This window comes from Hippichthys cyanospilos, chromosome 1 (assembly GCF_059441005.1).
Source record: "Hippichthys cyanospilos isolate Australia breed blue-spotted pipefish chromosome 1, RoL_Hcya_1.0, whole genome shotgun sequence".
In the NCBI taxonomy this organism is placed as follows: Eukaryota; Metazoa; Chordata; class Actinopteri; order Syngnathiformes; family Syngnathidae; genus Hippichthys; species Hippichthys cyanospilos.
Window position 1 is genome coordinate 8,436,022 of NC_142369.1, and position 21,287 is coordinate 8,457,308.

The 21,287-nt window shown below is 38.7% G+C and overlaps 1 protein-coding gene across 3 annotated transcripts in view; it reads right to left on the reverse strand.

The window, feature by feature from the left end:
- Positions 1–21,287, reverse strand: part of arap2 (ArfGAP with RhoGAP domain, ankyrin repeat and PH domain 2) — a 105,890-nt gene that overhangs the window by 7,098 nt on the left and 77,505 nt on the right. For 2 of the 3 annotated variants that reach the window (XM_088420525.1, XM_088420375.1), the window contains exons 17-28: positions 15,836–15,938; positions 15,394–15,592; positions 13,962–14,025; positions 12,237–12,400; positions 11,956–12,168; positions 10,114–10,219; positions 8,887–9,034; positions 7,348–7,425; positions 6,524–6,598; positions 5,259–5,376; positions 3,354–3,482; positions 1,899–2,035 (exon numbers count right to left, since the gene is read on the reverse strand). In XM_088420525.1, the coding sequence (XP_088276651.1) occupies positions 1,899–2,035; positions 3,354–3,482; positions 5,259–5,376; positions 6,524–6,598; positions 7,348–7,425; positions 8,887–9,034; positions 10,114–10,219; positions 11,956–12,168; positions 12,237–12,400; positions 13,962–14,025; positions 15,394–15,592; positions 15,836–15,938 (1,534 nt within the window). The remainder of the gene's footprint in view (positions 1–1,898; positions 2,036–3,353; positions 3,483–5,258; positions 5,377–6,523; positions 6,599–7,347; positions 7,426–8,886; positions 9,035–10,113; positions 10,220–11,955; positions 12,169–12,236; positions 12,401–13,961; positions 14,026–15,393; positions 15,593–15,835; positions 15,939–21,287) is intronic. The other variant, XM_088420445.1, reaches the window with a different exon arrangement.

The following is a 21,287-nucleotide window of genomic DNA, read 5'->3' on the forward strand; positions in this document are numbered from 1 at the left end:
GGACATGTCCTACATTATCATCATGTCTTCCAACGTGTAATCAGTCAGCCAGCCTATTTCAAGGGTGATAAGCAGGTATTGTGCTGTTTGGTGGGACGTGCGTACGGCGCTAAACACGGAGCAGAGGAAACGGAGGCATGCGCTCTCTCAGGAGATTAGAAACAAAAATAGTCAAACATGTAAAGGCTCTAAGCAGCTTGATGGGAAGTTGCACAGTTTTAGATCCGTTGGACTATGGCTAACATCCCAGGATGTGGTCAAAGATGGAAACATTTGAGACATATTTACTCAATCACGGAGACATATTTTTACATTGTATATGAATGAAGACAATCAAAATCAGCTCCTTTTCTAGTCTGGCTAAATGAGGATCTAAAAAGGCTCGTACTAAATGAATCAAGTACCAGAGTAATTGATTACTTTCGGAAACTGAAGGAATCATTACTTTAGTGATCTTAAGTACCATATTTTTTGGACAATAAGTCGCACTAGTATATAAGCCGCAGCAGCAAAAACAGAGCCACGGTAAAGGTCACTAACTTTTATATGAGATCTAATTTACTTACACATTTTTATATTCTTAATCCCCTAGTTTTAAAACTCTTTTTGAGCGATTGATTGACATTTTTTCAGTTTTATTTTATAGTTGTCCCATAAATTGACACCTTGAACAAATACACGTATTTGTTTTAGCGGTGGATTGCCCCCTGGTGGCTATTTAAAAAACTGCGGAGAAGCCGCACTGGACTAAGGCGCAGGGCTAAAAGCACGAGAAAAAAGTTGCAGCAAGTATTGGATTTATTTAGTAATAAATTTTATCAAGTAAAGGATTACTTTAGTACTTAATTCTTGCATCAGACATTTTTAGAACTTACTTTAGCCAAACAATAAAAAAATGACAAATGTCTGGACTGTTAAAAAAAACAAATGTGAAAATTATTTATTATAATTATATTTGGGAGGAAAATATCTAAGCCACAGGGGACGTTTCCTGCATCGATTAAGACATCCCAAGCTATTTTTTTTACCCTTTTACTGCAACAAATCTTCCTTGATTCTTTGAAATGAATATCGTTTTTAAATATCGGTTATCGGCCTACACATAATCAGCATCGTATGGTCCCTTGAAAATCGCATATCTCGTCCGCATGGTAACAAAAGAGCGGAGAACAAGCTCCAAGGTCAACTCCCAAGTCAAGGTGCATGACAACGATTAGCAGAAAACTTTTTCTCCAAACCATAAATTTTATGGCAAGGCTGCATCCCCGTCCCCAGCAATCCCACTTCCACGCGGAACAATTTGCATGAAACACCGACCCGGCAATTATCGCCGAGGCCAAAGAATATCAATTAAGCAGAGCTTGTAATTTCCTTTGCAGTTCGTAATTAGCGACGTTCTCATATCAAGAGAAACCTTGGGCGGAAGCGCCATCTTTTGCGCACAGCCCGCCACCGCCAGCACCACCCTCGCTCCCGCCAGAATTACTGCACCTTCATCAATTATTAACACTTCCTCACACGCCTTTACAAATCCCATGTTTCAACTGCAGATACACGCCGAGAAGAAAAACCCTCCGGGGAACGCTCGCCCGCCGGTCCTCCCAAATCTCCAAAGCTCTGTTTTTTTTCTTTTTATGGAAAGTCAGCAGGAATTCTTTCGCTCCTTTCCCTACTTCATCTGAAAACCGGGGAAAATGACACTTCCCCGTCACTGGGGAAATGAAGCCGTGAGAATTTAAGCCAGCCGGTTCCGTCCCATTTTTTTTTCAGTTTTTAAATAAAGTTGCCCCAAAAAACTCTTGAGATATCACAGTATTTGAATGTAAAAAATCTGCGATAGGGGAGTGTTGACAGGAGTTGTGGCGCCAGATAGGCGGGAAATGAAAAAGTGTACTCACTTTGATATCTCTGTAGAGCAGCAGCTTCTGGGCACGCAGCACCACGAATTTGTCCTGGAACTTGTGCCCGGACAGCAGCTTGGAGCAGCCGTCGTTGAACTTAAGATGCTCGCTTCGGACCGGCTGCTTGGGCTCTACTTGTGGGGGGAAAAAAAAAACGGGAATTGCCCTTTGCAAAACTGCCTATGATCAATGGCCAGGGACGACTACGTTCAGTGATCCCTCGCTACTTTGCGCCTCACCTCAGTGCATCGCGGATTTTTGGAAGGAAAACGTTTTTTTTTCCTGCATGGCAGACAGACGAGTTAACTATAAAATGCACTTGCCACGGGCACTCCTCCGACATCCAACCACTGCAGTGCACATATTATAGCTTAAATTATTCAACCTTATACAGTAACTATACTGTGATCCCTTCCCGTTCTTTGTAGTCTCACGGAGAGCCGCGGTTATTTTAGCGGCGCCTGGAAGTGTTATTGAAGTGAGGCTGCCTAAACATGAGAACAGTTCGAGCTTACACTTGAAATTCCAATTTATTACAAAAGAAATCTCGGTAAGGGATTTACAATGCTCTTCATTAAATAAACCGAGCAAAAACATGACTTATTCCACGTGTGCTTCCTGGCCTGCCTTTTCAGAGGGCTGAACCAAAACATCCAAACACAAGTTGACCGCCACTCTGTGTCTTGAGCCAAGCGAACCCTATTAGTTAATTGTTTAGTTTAGGTTAAAACTTTGTATTAGAGATGCTAGAAATGTTTCCCTCCAATTAAAATGTAAGATAACTATCAATTAGGATTGAATTATGAATACGCATTTAATTTAGCGGTTAGCACATTAGCGCTCTAATGTTAGCATGCTAGCTTGGTCAACTGTGTAGCATTTAAGCTAGCAATTAGAACTTAAACTGCACATTAGCATGCCAGTTTAGCCTACTGTTTACAGTAAAACAGGACAGAATTTTGTTGCATTTTATTTTACAATCAATGTTTTTTGTGACAGTTTTACATCTTTGAGTTATATGCTGTGAATAAAAGTGCAAGAATCATCAACAGCTATTATCATTGATGGAACTAGCTCTCAAGCTACTCCGGAAACATAGCATAGTAAGATTTGTACAGCTTTTATTTATTTATTTATGAGTGTCAAAAATAGTGCTTTTAAATAAAATGTGTTGTTGTTGTTGTTGTATTATTATTGTTATTATTATTATTTGGCCATCAGGGGCAAACATTCTTTCTTTTTGAAAGTTTTCTACCGGCTGACAGTATCATGATGTGCTGAAATCTCACACTGTTCTAACCCTGGCTCATTTCCAACTCTTAATACAACGAGCGATACAGAAATACAATTAAATGGTGTTATTTTTGTCAATATGCACCCTGTGATTGATTCGGCTTGATAGAAAATGTAACTTGTGATCTTTCGGAGCAGAAGGTCAGACTTTTGTTGTACCTTTGTCTTCCGTTTGTCTTTTGGCCCCCGGGAACTTCTTCAAAACCAGAAAAGCCGAACTGGGGCAGTCCAGCGTGCTCCATTCCAAAACTTGCTCCAGAATCTTCTCGCTGTGGTGCAACGGTCGCTCTGTCCAAAGCGCAAGAAACACAAAAGGGGAGGAAATACAAAAACTAGTCCAGCCTCAGGAGGGAAAACCCTGCCCTAATTCCAATTAACGGCAAAACAAAACCATGCTGTTGTTCTGACTTTTAGCGGCAGGGAAGTTATCTTGAGCGAATCAAGATATGATTATAAAAACACACTCATGTGCAAAATAGACCTATTATCTCCTCCTAATTGGTGAACAGGGCGTAACACTATCAGCACACTTCTGCTCCCACACTCCTGAGTTATTCATAACCCGGGAGGTAAAAAGAGCCACGATGGCGGAACATTCATAGCATTGGGGCTTTATCGGCTTTCAGATCTCAGAAGACAAATATTAGCTTGCTGTTAGCTTGAGCCATCCTCCAAAAATGGCATTTTTATGGCAAAATTAGCCGCAAAAGTAGTTGCAAAATTACAAAGGTGGAGACTTCTATTTGGGAGATATATATATATATATATATATATATATATATATATATATATATATATATATATATATATATATATGTGTGTGTGTGTGTGTGTGTGTGTGTGTGTAAATTTTCTAAAATATCATGATGACTTGTATCTCCAAAAAAAAAAAAAAAAATTTTATCTTATATCCCAAAAATAAAAATTGAAATTGAATTCTACACGTAATTGCCTTTAAAATGATATATATATTGCATGCTCAAAAATTGTTGAAGTTACAGCAATTTGAATGTTGCCAGGTTGAAATCCCAAAATTTAAGAAAAACATGTCAGAGGTTTTGGCACATCTAGGAATGGTACGCAGTTAATTTAAGCTATTAACTCTTCAAATGCATCATGAATCATCAACATCATAAACCTGACAGAAAAAAAATAAGATGTGTAAAGTTGTTACCTGAGCAAAAGGTGCCTCCTGCACAAATCTAAATAATAAATTGTGTTTTGATGAATATATTTTGCTAACCAAAAAGTTAAATCAATATTTCTTCCATTTTGTTTATCTTTGTTGTTGTAACCATGAACTCCCTGCCAGCCCATTGTTGACGTTTATAGCTGTCAAAAGCAGTGAGTGAGTTAAAATGATTATTTTTTTCAGGTTTTTAAATAATTGTCCAGTTAATCTTTTTGAGAAATGTATCCCTGTCATATATTGCCATGGAAATTGGCCTAAAAAAATCCATTTTAGACTAATTGACTGAAAATCTTCATTGCTTTGCAGCCCTGTGAGCAAGAAGGCTCTCGTGTGCCACTGCAAGGTCCATTTTTTGGGGAAGGCTCTCAAAATGAGGGAAAGACACTTTTGGTGAACCGCAGAAGTGGGGGGTGGAGGGGGAGGCGGGCGGTGGCGGTAAGGGGTGCCGCCAACTCAGCAACTTCACGACAGAGCTCCACACAACTCCAGTGCCATAATAACACGAGAAGAAATGGGTCAACTCCCCTCGCTGGAGTGTGCGAGGAGGATAAAGGAAAACGGGCGCCTATGACGAGGGAATTAATTAATCGGCGCGCGTGCTATCATCTTGCATTACGCCACAAGATTAATGTTCTCATCGTAAGGAAAAATGGAAACAGGAGGTCCAGTAATCGTATAGATCCAGCCTGACTGCAAGAAGCAAAAAAACTGCATGTAATTGAAAATGAGTGGTAAGCAGACTCCCTCTAGTGGTCGGACAAAGAATTGCCGAATAAATGTGTTTTTATCCAATACGGTGCTATTTTTGGCGAGCGGACATTTACACTGTTGAACAGGCTGGCCTTATCGGGATAGACTGGCAGAAATCTTACCCAAGTCCCCGTTCTCAATGACTTCAAATGCGGTCCATGTGTCGCCGGCGTTAAAAGGGATGTTGCGCATGCTCAGTGCGGTCTCCGCGAGCTCCGCCGACCGCATGCTGGGCCAAACCTGGTGTGACAGAGTCATCTCTTTAGAAAAGTGTTACATCAATAGTTTATCTTCTTTTTAAGGAAGGTGTAACATCAATACTTTGTCTTATTTTAGGAAAGTCAAACATCTTTTTTTTTTCTTTTCAGCAGGGCGTGACCGCAATTGTATGTCATCTTTTTAATGAAGGTTTAAAATCAATAGTTTGTCTTCATTTTAGGAAAGTGTAACCAATAGTTTGGCTTCTTTTTAGGAAAGCGTACTCAATAGTTTGCCTTGTTTTTAGGAATGTGCAACATTAGTAGTTCGTCCTCTCATTAGAAAAGTGTGACATCAATAGTTTGTCCTCTTTTAAGAAACGTGTACCCGATAGTTTGTCTTCTTTTTAGGAAAGTGTAATATTATTCATTTCTCCTCTCTTTAGAAAGATGCCACATCAATAGTTTATCTTCAATCTACGGACTGTGTCACAACAATATGTTGTCTTCTTTTTAGGGAAGTCTTTTTGATGAAGGTTTAATATCAATAGTTTGTCTTCATTTTCGGAAAGTGTAAACAAGAGTGGGTCTTCTTTTTAAGAAAGTCTAACTTTGTTTCTGTCCTAGAAAAATGTAACATCAGTTTATTGTTTTGAACAGTGTAATCAATAATTTTTCTTCTTGGGAAGATCTAACATGCGTCTTCTTTTTAGGAAAGTGCAACTAATTGCTTGTCTTATTCTTAGGGAGGTTTAACATTAATGGGGGGGTGGAGGGGGGGTGCGATATCAATAGTTTGTGCAATGCTTTAACATGTCTTCTTTTTTGGAGTGTGCAGTGAGTAAACTGTAGAATTTGTTGTCTTTTTTTACAGCATAAACAATGTCTTTAGAAAAGTGTAACGACAGTTCTTCGTTCTTTTTTTTTTCTTTTACACAGGCGTCATATTCTAGCAACACTGTGAAATAAACAATGCAGATACAGTAAGAGTTTGAGAAATGAAGGCCTTAATACCACGCTTGCCCCTCCTCCCATTACGCTGATACTCACACGATACAATTTCACACGTTATCATACAAAATGCCCCAAGTAGATATGACAGCCACTCACCAGAAGCTGAGCTGCACTGCGTTTGTTTGCCGATTTCAAAAAAGGACACAAACATACCGTATACATATGAGTTTACGCACCTTGATTAAACAACAATTTTCCGGCGCTCGCTTTTCCAGATACACCTCAAAGATCAAGTCTCCAGCTGGAGAGAACTGTGGCGGGAAATTAAAAAAAAAAAAAGTTAGATTGCAAAAAAGTGGACTAGGTTATGATTAGATTTATGGACAACCAATTCAGCACTTTGATTTTTCTGTTGTTTTTTTTTTTAAACATTGATATTGGGGAAAAAAGCACAACAAATGGCAGATTTGCTCTGTTGTAATTAAAATACTACGGGGTAAAAACAGTCAAATAATTTACCTGTAATTCATCTTTTGTTGTTGTAAGCATTAAATCAACCAGAACAAAGCTGATTCATTCTATTTTTAATAAATCTCACGATCGGGTATCAGAATTTGATTCTGACTAAAAAAAAAAAAAAAAGATACTGGCATTTACCTAAAAAAAGACCCCGCATTTTAAGAAAAGCAAGACTAAATCCGATCGTTTGAATCTCCAATCGTTTGTTACGTTCGACGGCAAAATATGCATGAAACTGAGATTTTATGGACTATCATTTCCTTTTCCAAATCTTTTCACCGGCTGGGGCCTCCAGGTACGACGTCCTTGCCAAAATAGGTTAACAGGAACAAAAAGCTCACTCTGCACGCTCCCGCCTCCTCCCGCACCTCCCCCCACCCCCATTCTCACCCCCGCCGCCGCCGCCCCGTCGCCCCATTTCCAGGAAACCTGCTCGGATGAAAGCCTGATTTGCGAGATCCCGATGCATGCACGCAAATCAATACGCGCGCACAAACACAACAGAACCGTGGGTGATTTCCATTTGCTGGGATTGACTTACTGTGGTGTCCTTTTTGTCATTCCAGCGGGTGATGAAACTATTCTCCCTCGCCATCTGTTGCACCTGCTCTTCATTGACCTGTTGGAAGCGCACGAGTCGGGAATCAATTCAGACTCGCTTCGGGAGAAAACAGTGAGGAAATTGAAGAAAACACTTTTCCCAAAAAACTATTTCCGTGATGCAAGAGGCTGGCAGTTGAAAAAAAAAAACATGGGGATTATTAAATAGAATTTCTTTGTTTTTATCACTTAATGAATATACGGTGGTACCTCAAGATATGAAATTAATTTGTTTTGGGATGTTTTACGTGATTTTTTTTCGCATCCAGAGTCCAGTTTCTTTTGTAAAATATCAAATTTGGGCCAGCAAAAAAAAAAATACAAAAATGCAGAGCATTACCTTGCAAGTGAGTTAACAATACAGTACTAATAATAATAATTTCAGACACCAGTATCCAAGCCACAGCAGCAAAAATTGAGCAAGCAAATTTAAAAAAAATTTGCCGGCATTACTGCATGTTTTCCGGTTTTTTTATATATATATATATATATATATATATATATATATATATATATATATATATATATATATATATATATATATATATATATACACACATATATACATATATATATATATATATACATATATATATATATATATATATATATATATATATATACACATATATACACATATATATATATATATATATATATATATATATATATATATATATATATATATATATATTCCGCACTATAAGGCGCACAGGATTATAAGGCGCACCCTCAATTAATGACATATTTTAAAACTTTTTCAATCACAATATAGTCATACTCAAAGTAATAACAATAATAACTCAAATAATAACTCTAAACTCTCAATAGCATAATAACTCAATGTCAATATGAGCAACCTTGTTCAACTGTAAATAGATAAAGCTTACTTTATCACTTCAATCCCAATCAACTAATCTCAATCTCAATATTGATCCATATATAAGGCGCACCTGATTATAAGGCGCCCCATCAGCTTTTTTAAAAATCAAGGCTTTTTGGTGCACTTTATAGTTAGTAGAATAGAATATATATATATATATATATATATATATATATATATATATATATATATATATATATATATATATATATATATATATATATATATATATATATATATATATATATATATATATATATATATATATCTCAGAATCAAGTATTTAGTTTTTTTTTTGTATCTTGCGGTACCACTGTAATGGCATGCAACTCTATTTAGCTTAAAAGTTAAATACAACTAGCCTCCGTGAGCGAAAATACGACGAGTCTTTATGGGCACTCGCTTAATGGGGGCGCACGGTTAAATTAGCCTGCGACGGCTTTGAGCAAGCGCTATTCATTTGCAGTCTTGACGCAGAAGATTGAACAGCTACTCTGGAGGGAATGTGAGTCTCCAATAACATCACAAAAGACAAAGACACCTTTTGAAAAGCCGGTCACCCCAACTATTCACACTGATGAGTCATTTAGGACTCACACTGAAAAGCGTAACGTAGTTGTCAATGAGGTCGCGGACCACGCGGATCTCCTGCGGCGTCTGTCCCTGCGTCTGGAACAAGCAGGAGGAGAAGACCGAGGCCAATTTTTCACTCGGCATACAGTTAAGGTGGCAACACTGCTGAATCCTGGAGGGACAGCGCACAGATGAGACAAGAGGCTCCGTTTCAAGTCCACTTCAATTTTAAAGGTAGGGTTACGGTAGTCGTAATATTATGCATCTTTCGAGCACTTTCACAATCTCTACTCTGCAACAAAATATTATAAAAACACACATTAGGACAGTGGTTCTCAAATGGGGGTACTAGTACCCCTGCGGGTACTTGAAGGAACTTCAGTGGGTACTCAGAATTTAAATAAAACAACAAACAAACTTGATAAAATCCTTTTAATTATTGAAATCATTAATTGTTTTAAGAAAATATAAGTTGATAAAACAAATTTTATTTTCAGTAGGTTATTCAAATTCTCCCCCATATTAAATGGTTCGACCCAACTTGTCATGTGCTACTCTCGTTACCTGTCAAGTTAATGATTTTTTTTTTTTTTTTAACACATCTCTTCTATGATCCCAAAAAAGGATGCTTTAAGTTGAATCTTTTTCTGTGGACAAATATTTATTTATAATTATTTCTTTTTGAGAACAGGTTTGACATTTTATGTTGATTATTTTTTGTGGACAAACATTTATTAATAATTAAGTTCATGATTTCTTTTTGTGAAGAGATCTCGACTGCAATCCCAAAACAGGACACTTTATGTTTAAAACTTTTCTGTGGACGAATATTTGTTTGTAATTATCTCTTTTTGAGAACAGGTCTGACACTTTGTGTCGATTTTTTTGTAGACATATATTTTGTAATAATAAAGTTCATGATTTATTTTTGTGAATAGATCTCAACTGTAACCCCGAAATAGGACGATTTATGTTTAGTATTTTTCTGTGGACAAATATTTATTAATATATTCACTCTTTTTTTATTTATTATATTTATATGTATTTATAACGAAGTTATTTCTTTTTGATAACAGATTTCTTCTATGATCCAAAAGAGGACATTTTTGGTTGATTTTTTTTTTTTGTGGACCAATACAAATGAAGTTTGAAGTTTGAAAAAATATTTAACAGGAGTACTTCACTGAAAAAAAATTGAGAACCACTGCATTAGGATGAGATACATATTTTTTTCATAACATGAAAAAATACCTGTGCAGATGTTGGAGCAAAGCTTCAAGTGTTGCCCTGTTAGTTTTGGGCAAACTTTCAATAAAAGCAGAATACTTTTTCACTCTCAGGCTCTCATCCTCCTCATCTGCAAAAAATCAAAATAAAAAAACCCACAAAGGCGCCATATTCTCCTGAGATCCAGCCTAATTATTTGTGTCCACTATTGTGTCCATTTTGCCTCAGCAAGACTGCAAAGTTAATTGCATCCCACCCACACACGAGACATCATTAGAAAGACCAGGATGCCTTTTACTGAGCACATTCTGGGATCGTGGGATAGCACAAGCGAGTCACATGATATATAGCAAAAACAAATGTCCACTACAACGGACACAAGTGAATAGAGCGGGTCTCAAGAGGATATTCCAGAGATGGAAGGAAAACACATTTGAGCAAGTGGTAAGGTAGTCTCAACTCTTTAACCTTCAAGTTTGAAACGAGTCACAAATTACTGCAGCCAAAATCAAGTTTACTCTAAATTTTCTGGCGTCAAGTCACTACTTGGGTGAAGCGAGTCATAAGTCAAGTCGTACAATCTTGCTTGGAGCCCCGATTCCACGGAGGGGAAAATGTCGGCGAAGGCGGCGGCTCTTTTGATCTCGTCGGGTTTTGTTCAAGGTCGCAATTTTTCTGAGGATGTTCTTAAGAAATTCGGGAACAGTTTGAAATGTTCTGAAACAGTCTTAAGCCCCAATTCTACTAAAATGCAAACATTTGCGAGTGTTGATGAATGTAGTAAAGTCATGTCCGAGATTCGTCAAGGTGTGTTCAAGGTCGCAATTACCGTATTTCTCCGTGTATTCGACCTCGTGTATAAGTTGGGCCGCCCCCCTTTTTTACTTCAATTTTTACTTTAATACTTTCTTTCCCTAATGACTTTAAGAACAATCTGAGTGCAAAATTATTTATTTAACCCTTGTGCCCATTGTTAACCATTTTGGTCATTTTCTTGAATTTCTTTGTGAAATCATAGATATATCATTGGAAAAAAAAAGATGAAATTTCCCGCAGATTATTAAAATCAGTTGAATGGTCAAAATGGCACTAAGCTGTCGTCTATAATCTATTCGCCATTCTAATTTTCATTTTGTACATGCATTGTAAACGGATCTATTATTATTGCTTTTCCTGCGATTTTTTTTTGCCATTGTTTTGAGCATCGTACGAGATCGTCGACAAACAAAACGTTCTTTGATGACTTGGGGAATGAATGTTGTGAATGTGTCTTCATGTCCGGGATTCGTCAAGTTGTGTTTCAGTTCGCAATTGTTCTTAAGATGTTCCTAAGACATTTTGAATTTCTCTGAGTACAAGTCGACATGGTGTGTGGTATTAAAATGACAAAATTACGGTACTTTTAGACGCATTTCTTCATTGCATATTGAATAACATAGTGGAGGGGGGGGGGGGCGGAAACGAGACAAGTGCGAGGTCACGCGCGTGGATGTGAATGCTGAAATTAATGTTGCAATAAAAAGATTTGAAGTTTCAATGCTTTATTTTATTGACACAGCCGAATATTAATTTGTCAAAAAGTCATCATCACTATCCGAAAATTAACAAGGAGATACGAGAGGACGCCCGGGATTTAAATGGGGGCAGCTATTTTTTAGTATTGCGAGTCCCTGGGACCCAACAGTTTTCAGACGTAAAACGAGCACTGAGGATATATTAAAATATAATAAATATGAACGCTTTGAGCAAAGAAATCATAATAAGAAAAAGCTAGATTTCTTGGAATCACCATCCTTTTCTTTCGAATTTTTTCTCGTAAGCCTTTTTCACATTCTTCAGATGAATGTCGCATGCACATCAACATACCCAAAGCCGACACCCAGAAGGGATAGAGCTCCTTGGTTAACAGCGCGTCCTCCGCATGCAACAAGAAGCTCTTCAGAGTGTCCGTCACATCCTCCAGGTGCCGCTCCCCGTCCCTCAATTTGACATTACGAGCATCCAGGGTGAACTCCTCCAAGAGTTGGGCCACCCCGTTGGGATCGCCCGGTCGCTGGTAGACCCCCTCTTGGCATAAACCTGTCACATGTAGACGGGAACGCGTGACCATTTCGAACGAAGCTTCTCTCCTTTTTCAGCACGCTCACCGTACTGCGTGACGAATGCGATGCAACTCTCCACCACGATGGGGACGCCGTTTTTGGTGAGCTGCTGGTCGCCTAGCGCCTTGCCGTCGGTGCCGGCGGCCTGCGTGATGGCTGAAAGCCACAGGGTGAAGTCTGTGGCGTTGAAACCGTGGATGTAAATGGTTCTGTGGGCAAGTCATCAAAATAAACAAATGAATTGAAAAAAGAAAACCCAAAGCATCTTTAACTCATTCTCTACCAAAACTGTTGTAATATGGATTTTTAAATGACTACATTCCATTCTGATAACGTCGTTCCAATGTTTTATTTTTGCATTAAGACCTCTTGACAATCTGATGTAACTCTCTTGCAAGCAGGGCTTTAAAAAGCCATTACCGTGGACCCCCGTGTTACAGCGTCCCTGGCTTACGTTGTTTTCACATTGCGACGTGGAACACTGAGTTTTTTCCTCCCCTTTGAACGGCATTTTTCCGGCTTTGCGACAAAAACAACTGTCACGACCCTATGGGGTTGTCTGTGTTTGTGTTGTCTAAGCAGGTGTTTTTTAGGTAGTTGCACTTATTTTCTGTTATGTTGCCTAACTGCCTCCATGCAACAGGTCGCTACAATGCTTGTCTGCTATTGGTCGGCCACAGTCGTTTCAAAATGGCGGAACGGTAAAGCTTTGTTCTATCTATTGCATTTTACTGCTTAATTCAAACTTAAATGGGTTAGAGCCCAGATTGCTAGTGATGTTAAAGAGAGAATTAAGACGATGATTGATATGGAAACGAAGCTGGAGATAATCAAGAAATCCGAAGCTATCCTAGCCCAGACTACCTTTACTCGGGAATATGGGCATACCAAGCGCCATTAAAAGGTAAATAAATCCTTTCTATATTTTTTATTGATGATGTTTTCTGATTGTATACATGCATATTATATAGACGTAGCACTTACTATATTATTTTGGTACCAATTTTTAATATGTATGTACAATTTTGATGTTTTTATCTGGGGTTCTAAAAACTTTAGCTATTTAACATAGGTTTGGACCGATTAATCTCGTAACACGGGGGCCCACTGTACATAGTATAAAAACGGCCACTGGGTGGCAGAGATGAATTTGATCAGAGATCAGCATGACATACACTAGAAGAAGAATTGCAGGAAGAGGAATGTGGAGGCTTGTGAGGAGCGTGAAAAATATATAGAGTAATTTTGAGAAAAACGTGAAAAATGGAAAATATGAGACATGATAGTAAAATTAAACAATTTTTTTGATCACATATACCCCTGATTATTTGTGTGTTTGCGGTTTTGTGTGTGTGTTTTAAATTGTCCCTTACTAAAGTTCACTACTTGCATAGTTTCCGAACTTTTTTGTTTTTAAAGATTCGTGGATGAATTGCAGTATAAGCTTGCTTGGTAATCAGGAGAAGTAAAGCAAGCTGAAGGAAAACTTTCTTTTAGTATTATTTTTTGTTTAGTCAATAAACTAAAGAGAAAAAGTCAAGTGAAAACAGATCATTTGAATTCCATATCGGCCAGCGGTCATCTCGAAGCAAATAACAGCTCCTCATGAGGCTTCGTGAAGAACGTACAAATCAATGGCCATTGACCATCTCACATCCAAAATGGAGCCAGAAATTGTTAAGGGAAGCTTCCATCACCTTGATTAGTGTAGCAAAGCCTTTCTCGTGTTGTTCCGCCAATTATCTCGCCTCTGTCGCGCCGGTGACGTACCTTCCACTCTCTACCATCAGCAGTACTTGGATCTTCTCCTCGCCCTCAGTGTGGGTGGTGACGGCTTTGAATGACAAAAAAAAAGCCACCAAAGTCAGAGGGTGCAATTCAGTTTTTCAAACGTTTTAGCCGGGCATGAAAGTGCAAAAATGGGTTCTTGAAATGGGACTGGAGTCAGGTCATGTGACTCCACCCCTGGGATTTGGAAACACGTATACGGCGTGAACACCTAAACACATATAAGGATCCTCCGGATTGGTTACTTCCAGTGTTTGTAGATAAGGGAGTGTACAAAAATGTCAAAGTCATCAGAGAGTTAGCACAGTTAATCACAGACTCTTAAAGCGTAAGCGGATTAGGCCATTTTGTGCTGCGGGGGTTATACAGATCTAATTTGCGGCCTATTAAAAGCTCCACTTAAGCTGTCTAGCAGGGGACTGTTTGCTTGTGGCAATTTTCCGAGAAAGGCACAACAGCCTGATGATGTCACTGCGACAATAGCGCTTTGGTTTGAAATTGTGGTCCTTGAGCCGTGACAAAAAATGTCGGCAAAATTTACAACTGCATAGTTGTAAATAATTGAATAAAACAAATATGATGATTTGGAATGTTACGGAATGAGGAAAGAATGATATTAAATGATGTATAATGGGAATGAATGGAGATTTTTTTTGGGGGGGGGCATTGAAAATCGTTAAGGTGATTAAATCTGCTTATTTGAATCAGTGAATTTTTCGGTGTGAATATTTTGTTGAATGTGTCGTTGAAATGGGTGCCACAGGGTGGATGGAGTGGCAGGTGGAGTTTGCATGTTATCCTCATGCCCATGTGGGTTTTCTCCGGGTACTCTGGTTTCCGCCCTCATTGCCAAAAACATGCATAATAAATTTATAGGACTCTCCAAATTGCTCTTTGGCGTTTTTGTGAAAATAAATGCTCGTTTGTCTCTGTGTGCCCTGCGATTGGCTGGCAACCAATTTAGGGTGTCCAGGGATTGATGGTGACATTGGGAATTAATGGTAATATTTTTGGGGGGAATTTGAATAGTGAAAGTGATGAGATTTGGTTCAATGGGAATTTTCAAAGTTGAAGTCGGTTTGCAAGGTAAATTGAATGAGTCGAGTGTTTTGAATTTCAAAAGGGAACAGTGTGAATCTATTGTACTGCACATCCCATTGGGATTGAATGGAAATTTTTTGTTCGTGAATATTACATTTTGAGAAAACTGTGACTATTTGCAATCAAGAAAGTAATAGCCTGCGAAGCGTGAATTTTTGAAATAAGTGAAAACTGGAATGATGAGAATCAGATGAATTATGTGGAAGTAGATGCATGTTTAAAACGGATTTCAGACAAAATAGGAATAACTTGTAATTTTTTTTTTTTTTTTTGCAGGACCCAATACATTTCGAAAACAGCACCAGAACCTTACTGAGCTCCTGCAGCTGTTTGAGCCGAATCACTTCCTCATCTCCCTCATCCTTGCCGGGTCCGAAGTGCAGAACGGATCCAGCCAGGATGAACCAGCCCGTCCTCCAGTGGTACAGGTCGTGACCCTCCTTGTAGAGGAGTCGGCCAATGAGTTCGCTGTTCTCCTGCACCAGACCTTCTGCTTTCGGCAGCATCATGCACTGGCAAGAAACGCAAAACTTTAGAGTAAAAAAAAAAAGAAAAAGTTCACCTCATGACATGTTCATCACCTTCCTGGTCCTTCGCTTACTCTGACACAGATGGGGAAGCATATGGGCATACCTCCTACAAGCCAACTAGGACTAAAGTAAGGAGATGGCATATTTGTGTAGGAGGTGATTACGACAGAGCCACGAAGAAAGAGAAGAAAATAAGCGAGCGCTCCAAAAGAAAAAATGTCTGACCTTAGTGAGTGCCTGGATCCAATCGCGGCGAGTTTCCTGCGTCTCGGCGCCGATGATGAGCGTCCGCGCCGACCGCAGGTAAACCTCCACGGTGAACACGGCCCTGCCGCAGAAAACGCAGCGCGGTAGAAAACATCTTTCAAATGGTAATGTGTGGATATTTGCAATTGAAATGCATGACGGTGGCAAGCTCAGGTCCAACACCTACATGAGGGTAAAAGCGGTTAACCCCTCCCGATATTCTGCTGGACCAATAGCAAGTTTGTGTTACCATGACAACCGGAAACTACTACAAGCGGCTTTGAGTATTTTCGCTCATCAGAGCAGTACTTCGTAATAAGGCTGCGGCAAGGATTGTTTCAATAATAGGTGAGACGGTAGAATATTTTGTCAATTCATCAATGAATTGGATAAAACGATTGTTTTCATTTCCATTATCACATTGAAAAACAGGACATTATTTCCAACCAGTTCCAACCAAGTGTTGAGCATTTTATGTAATAAAACAAAGGTTTTATTTTAGGGCAACACAGAGTATAAGTCTGCTTTCATGGGGAACTTCAGAAAGCAGAGAATATTTACAATTGCTAGCCTAGAATTCCAACTTTTTTTGCAAACATTCAATTCAATTCAATAATTACTTTTCGTAATTAAGTACAACGGTAACAATTGCTTTAGGTACTAATCAATTATTTATTGTCATTTTTTTAAACAAGCGGTATATAAACAAGGCTTCATGGGTTGATACTTACAAATTATAAACTAAAAAAAATAAAGTAAATAATTATGGCAAATAACACACAGGGCAACACAGCTAAATTAGTTGCTGAGTGCAAACCACTGAAAAAAAAAGCCTACTTAGAAACAAGCACGTTATTTACTTTTCAGATTTACTTTTCATTTTAATCAGTTAGCAGTCAAACTGTCACCTTCATTTATTCCAATTTTTTTCAGATATTTCAAAATGGGTCTCAATTGACAGTTAGCACTGTATATACTAGAAATCAGGTGAGAAACTCAATGCCATTTCACACTCGTAAATAATATATTAAGGTGAGAAAAGCAAATGCTTTTTTTCATGCAAACATGTGGCAAACATTGCCCCCTGGTGGTAGGATGACAGAGTGCTAGATTTGACGTGTAGTGAAGCCAGTTTTTTACATGTTAACATCGCTCTGGATCCTCTTAATTAATCTTAGCAGCCAATATCATGATGGCAATTAAAATTCAACTAATTGTGAAGGATGAAAAAAACGAAAAAATATAAGCTAAAAAAAAAATACGATATCTGGACTAAAAAAAACGGAAAAATATGTCTGGAATCGAATGAGTTAATAAGAAAATGCTAGGTTTAATATTTTGTAAAAGGGTAAAGATTGTTTTGCGACACAAGATATTTTTTTTTTCAGGCTAAAAAACTATCAGCCTTTTTTACTTTCTTAAAATGGACTTTTTGCAGTGTACCGCGGTCACAATGTTCTCATGGCTGATCAACCCTGTATATATAAGCAATCGGAAGCAAAAAGCTTCTTCGCTGATGTTTCTGTATGCACCTGTCCTTCTTGCCCACTCTCGTCTCCTATGCGAGAAGCAAAGGCCACACTCTGGTTATCCTGCCGGTTAACTGCCGAGTGGGAGCTCGTGGGAGTGTGCCAACTCTGTGCCGCGCGTCGGGGGAACGAGTGTTTACGTGGCCCCGGAGTAACCCGGCGCCGCCTCCTCAGCGGGTGGGTCCACGCTTGTCGGGGGGAGCGGACCGATGGTCAAATGCTGCCATAAAGGATGGAACGAGACCACTGAGATGACGGGGCCGGCACGCCAATAATTTGCTCATGTTGCGGCCACAAAATACTCATTTGTGCCCGGAATTAGCTGTAACGTGAGCGCGAAATATAAATTAATTATCAATCATTTGGCTAAGATATTTGAGCAGTTTCGAAAACAACAAAGTAGTATTTAGTGGGTACAAGTTAGAATGTTGTGGGCTCAAAATACTAATTCCTGTCTCCAAATTAAGCGTAATGAGAGCAGAAAATGATGACGTCATTGACAGAACAGCTAGCAAGGCAATTCAACCTAGTGGGTAAGCAACAATTTTTTACAATTTACAATTTTTTGGACACATGACACAAATTGTAGGCAAAATATAATTTATGCCCACAAAATAGATAAAGCATGAGCACAAAATATAATTTAATTAGCAAGCAGTTGGCTAAAGTAGTGGTCTCCAACTTGCTAATGCTAACGAGCTAGCGCATAGCAGCACGATATCACATGATGAACATAAGAACTTAATTAGCTAGCATGATATCCACAGTCAAAAGTTGTTGGATCCACAAACAAATTTTGGCCATATTATCATACATTCTTGCAAAGAAAGTACACTTTACAGAAAGTCCTGGGCCAGATTTCAGAGAAAAAACAACGTGTGGTCACCGACTGTCAAAACCACACCGTCCTTCTCACTACAAAATGTAATATCAACACCGGCCAGAGGCGGGGCCAAAAATCAAAGCTCAAGCCAAACAAGGCAAAAAATTAATGAACTGAATCAGTTCCAAAACATTATTTCGGGTGCGGTCAACGAAGCCCGGTACCAGTTGATCCACGGACCGATACCGGGCCCCGGACCGGTGTTTGGGGACCACTGGGATAAACAACAAAAGTATTTGGCCGGCACTATTTACTATTTTGTGAGCACAAAATACTATTTCCATTTTGGGGCGACAAAATACAAATGTATGCCAAAAAAATACACATTATTGGCACTACATATAATGTGAGCAAAAAATAAAAATGAATTTGCAAGCAGCTGACTTTATAAAATGAACAGTAAACAATAAAAATGAATTGGCAAGCAGCTGACTACATAAATTGAACAGTAACCAATAAATTAGTATTTGATGGGAACGATTTACGATATAATGTGATACCAAATTCAGAATATGAATTAGGAATGAGCACAAAATATAAAATAACTGCAAAGCAGTTGCGTAAGTAAATTGAGCAGTTGGATAAGCAACGCATTTCCATTTTGTGACCACAAAAAAAGGATTTGAAGGTCAGTTTTATCTTTATTGCATTGCGTTAGCATGTAAGGGCTCCAAATTCTCCAAATTCTTTCTTGGTCATCCCAATACTTTTGCTCATCCTGTCACAGAACGAAAACGACGCAGGTTTGCTACGGCTCAAATTTGTTCCAGGCCGCCGGCGCCGTGAAAATTGGAGCCGACCGAACGCGAATGAGAAAAAAAAAGGTCGCTTTGCAAGGTTTTTAAAGAGTCTGAAGGTCAGAATCGACCGCTTTAAAAAGACGGCTGCTTAGAGGCAAAAGGGGGGGAAAAACTTATCAGCGGCCGACATGCTTCCTATGCATCCATCCCTCTGAAGTGGATTTGTAATATTCATAGACAGTTTGCATCAGGGTCCAAGCTTTAATTCACAGTGTCCTCTATGTCATGCAAAAATGACCCGGACGCCTGGTTTTAGCGGAGGCCTTCTGCGGTTCACCGATAGGCTGCCGATGGGAGCGTGTCATCTGCATTTTAATATTCATGAGCCACAATAGACTAGTACAATTGAAAAAAAAACTTTTTACTACTAAAAAAAAAAAACTTACTACTTTCTTATTAGCCTTTATGTGATGTCCAATTGGTTATTATAGAGGAAATGCAAAGTAGAAGTCTATTATAAAAGGGCAACTTTGGTGCTATTTTGTGGCAGGTTGGTGCCAAGGAACTATGTTGACTTTAGATGAGGAGCTTCATGGAGTGCTTAGCTGATATCCTCTGGCATTTCGAGGCGATTATCAAACTCTTTGTGGGTAATGACTGACTGATTTTCACTACCGTCCCCCTACATGCAGTTTTTAATATGCACAAAAAAAAAAAAAATGCAGGTTTTTGTTTTTTAATTCTTCATTGTGACAGGTTACTTTTATGAGCATTTGAGTGCCTAGGGACGTATGAGCGCGATGCGACTCGCAGAGTTGTACGCACGAATGCCGACCGCCAAGTTTGAATATTGTAATTGTTGTTGATGTCATAAAGCTGGAAAAATGCGGTAAAGAGGGGACGAAAAACGTAGTATTCCACTTCGTCACTTGGAAAAAACGTAAGCCAGGGAGGCTGTAAGCCAGGGACGCTGTAAGCCGGGGTTCCACTGTATTGTACATATTCTTTATCCTCAGCAAAAAATGGGTAGGATATGGAGTACTACTTTTCTTGCTGTTTGTGGTATCGGGATTTTTATGACTATTTGTACTTCAACAAAAGTGCAAAAGTGTGCGAACTTAAGCCAGAGGTTTCTTGCTTCTTCCTTGGCGTGTCTGTTCCACTTGCAGCAGAAAAACTCCCAAAGTTTGCTCCTGGAGCAACTTTTTAACCGAACGGCAGTGGGGGGGTGGGGGGTGGGGGGGGGGGGGGGGGTTAGGACGGTTTGCCAAAGTAAACAGGAAATACGGCACTCGTAAAGCCCTGATAGGTCAGCGTTAAAGTGAATCATGCGGCGGCGAGAGATATGCTAATGCAACAAGCGTCGCATGGAGGAAAAATGACACATAAGTCTGTGTTTACTTGGGGGGGGGGGGGGGGTGCAGACGGGAGGGGGTAATTCGTGATTTACATAGGCAGTCAATCCTGCTGCAGTCCAATAAATGAGAAGAAATGCTTCCTATTGCCTAAGCTGAGTGTGCACTGTGGACATTAGGCGTTTAAATGAACGTACAGCAGGTCTGAGAAGCCAGTAAGCAAAGTGTGGCTCGCGGGCCATAAACGGACCGCGACCTTCTAAAACCAAGTCCGCCAAGTGTTAATATTGTTATCACTCCTGGAATTTGTCATATTCATTTATTCCTTATTTTCTTTAATAGATTAACTTTTTTTTTTATTGGTAGTATTTTACAAGTCCCTCATCATTGTTGTCATTAATATTGATAAAAATATTGCATATTTTTCTAAAATGTGTTTTTTCAAACTCATTTACTTGTTTTTTATTCAATTGTCTATAATATTAGTTGATCAATTGATTGTAAAGAAAAAAAGAAAGATGGGTCAAGTAAACTATTAATAAAATACATTTCTTTGATTTTGATAAATAACTAGGTACAAAATATTTAGAATTGGATCAGATTTATACTGAATATAATATGGACTCCATACATGTATAATTCTTATACATACTTAAATATATGCGATCTTATACAAATATACATATAAATAAAGTATGGATACAAATTGACATGTATACATCTACTTATGTATAATAAGAACATATACAGTACATAGGTAAAATAGACCTAAAAATATACACATAGATATTTACATCATCTACAGTATATACTTATACATTATTGCTGGGGTCGGGCCAAATCATTTTAACAATCATATTTTTTCAAAAATCTTTACTACTGGTCAGTTCAAGTGTGTGTGTGTGTGTGTGTGTGTGTGTGTGT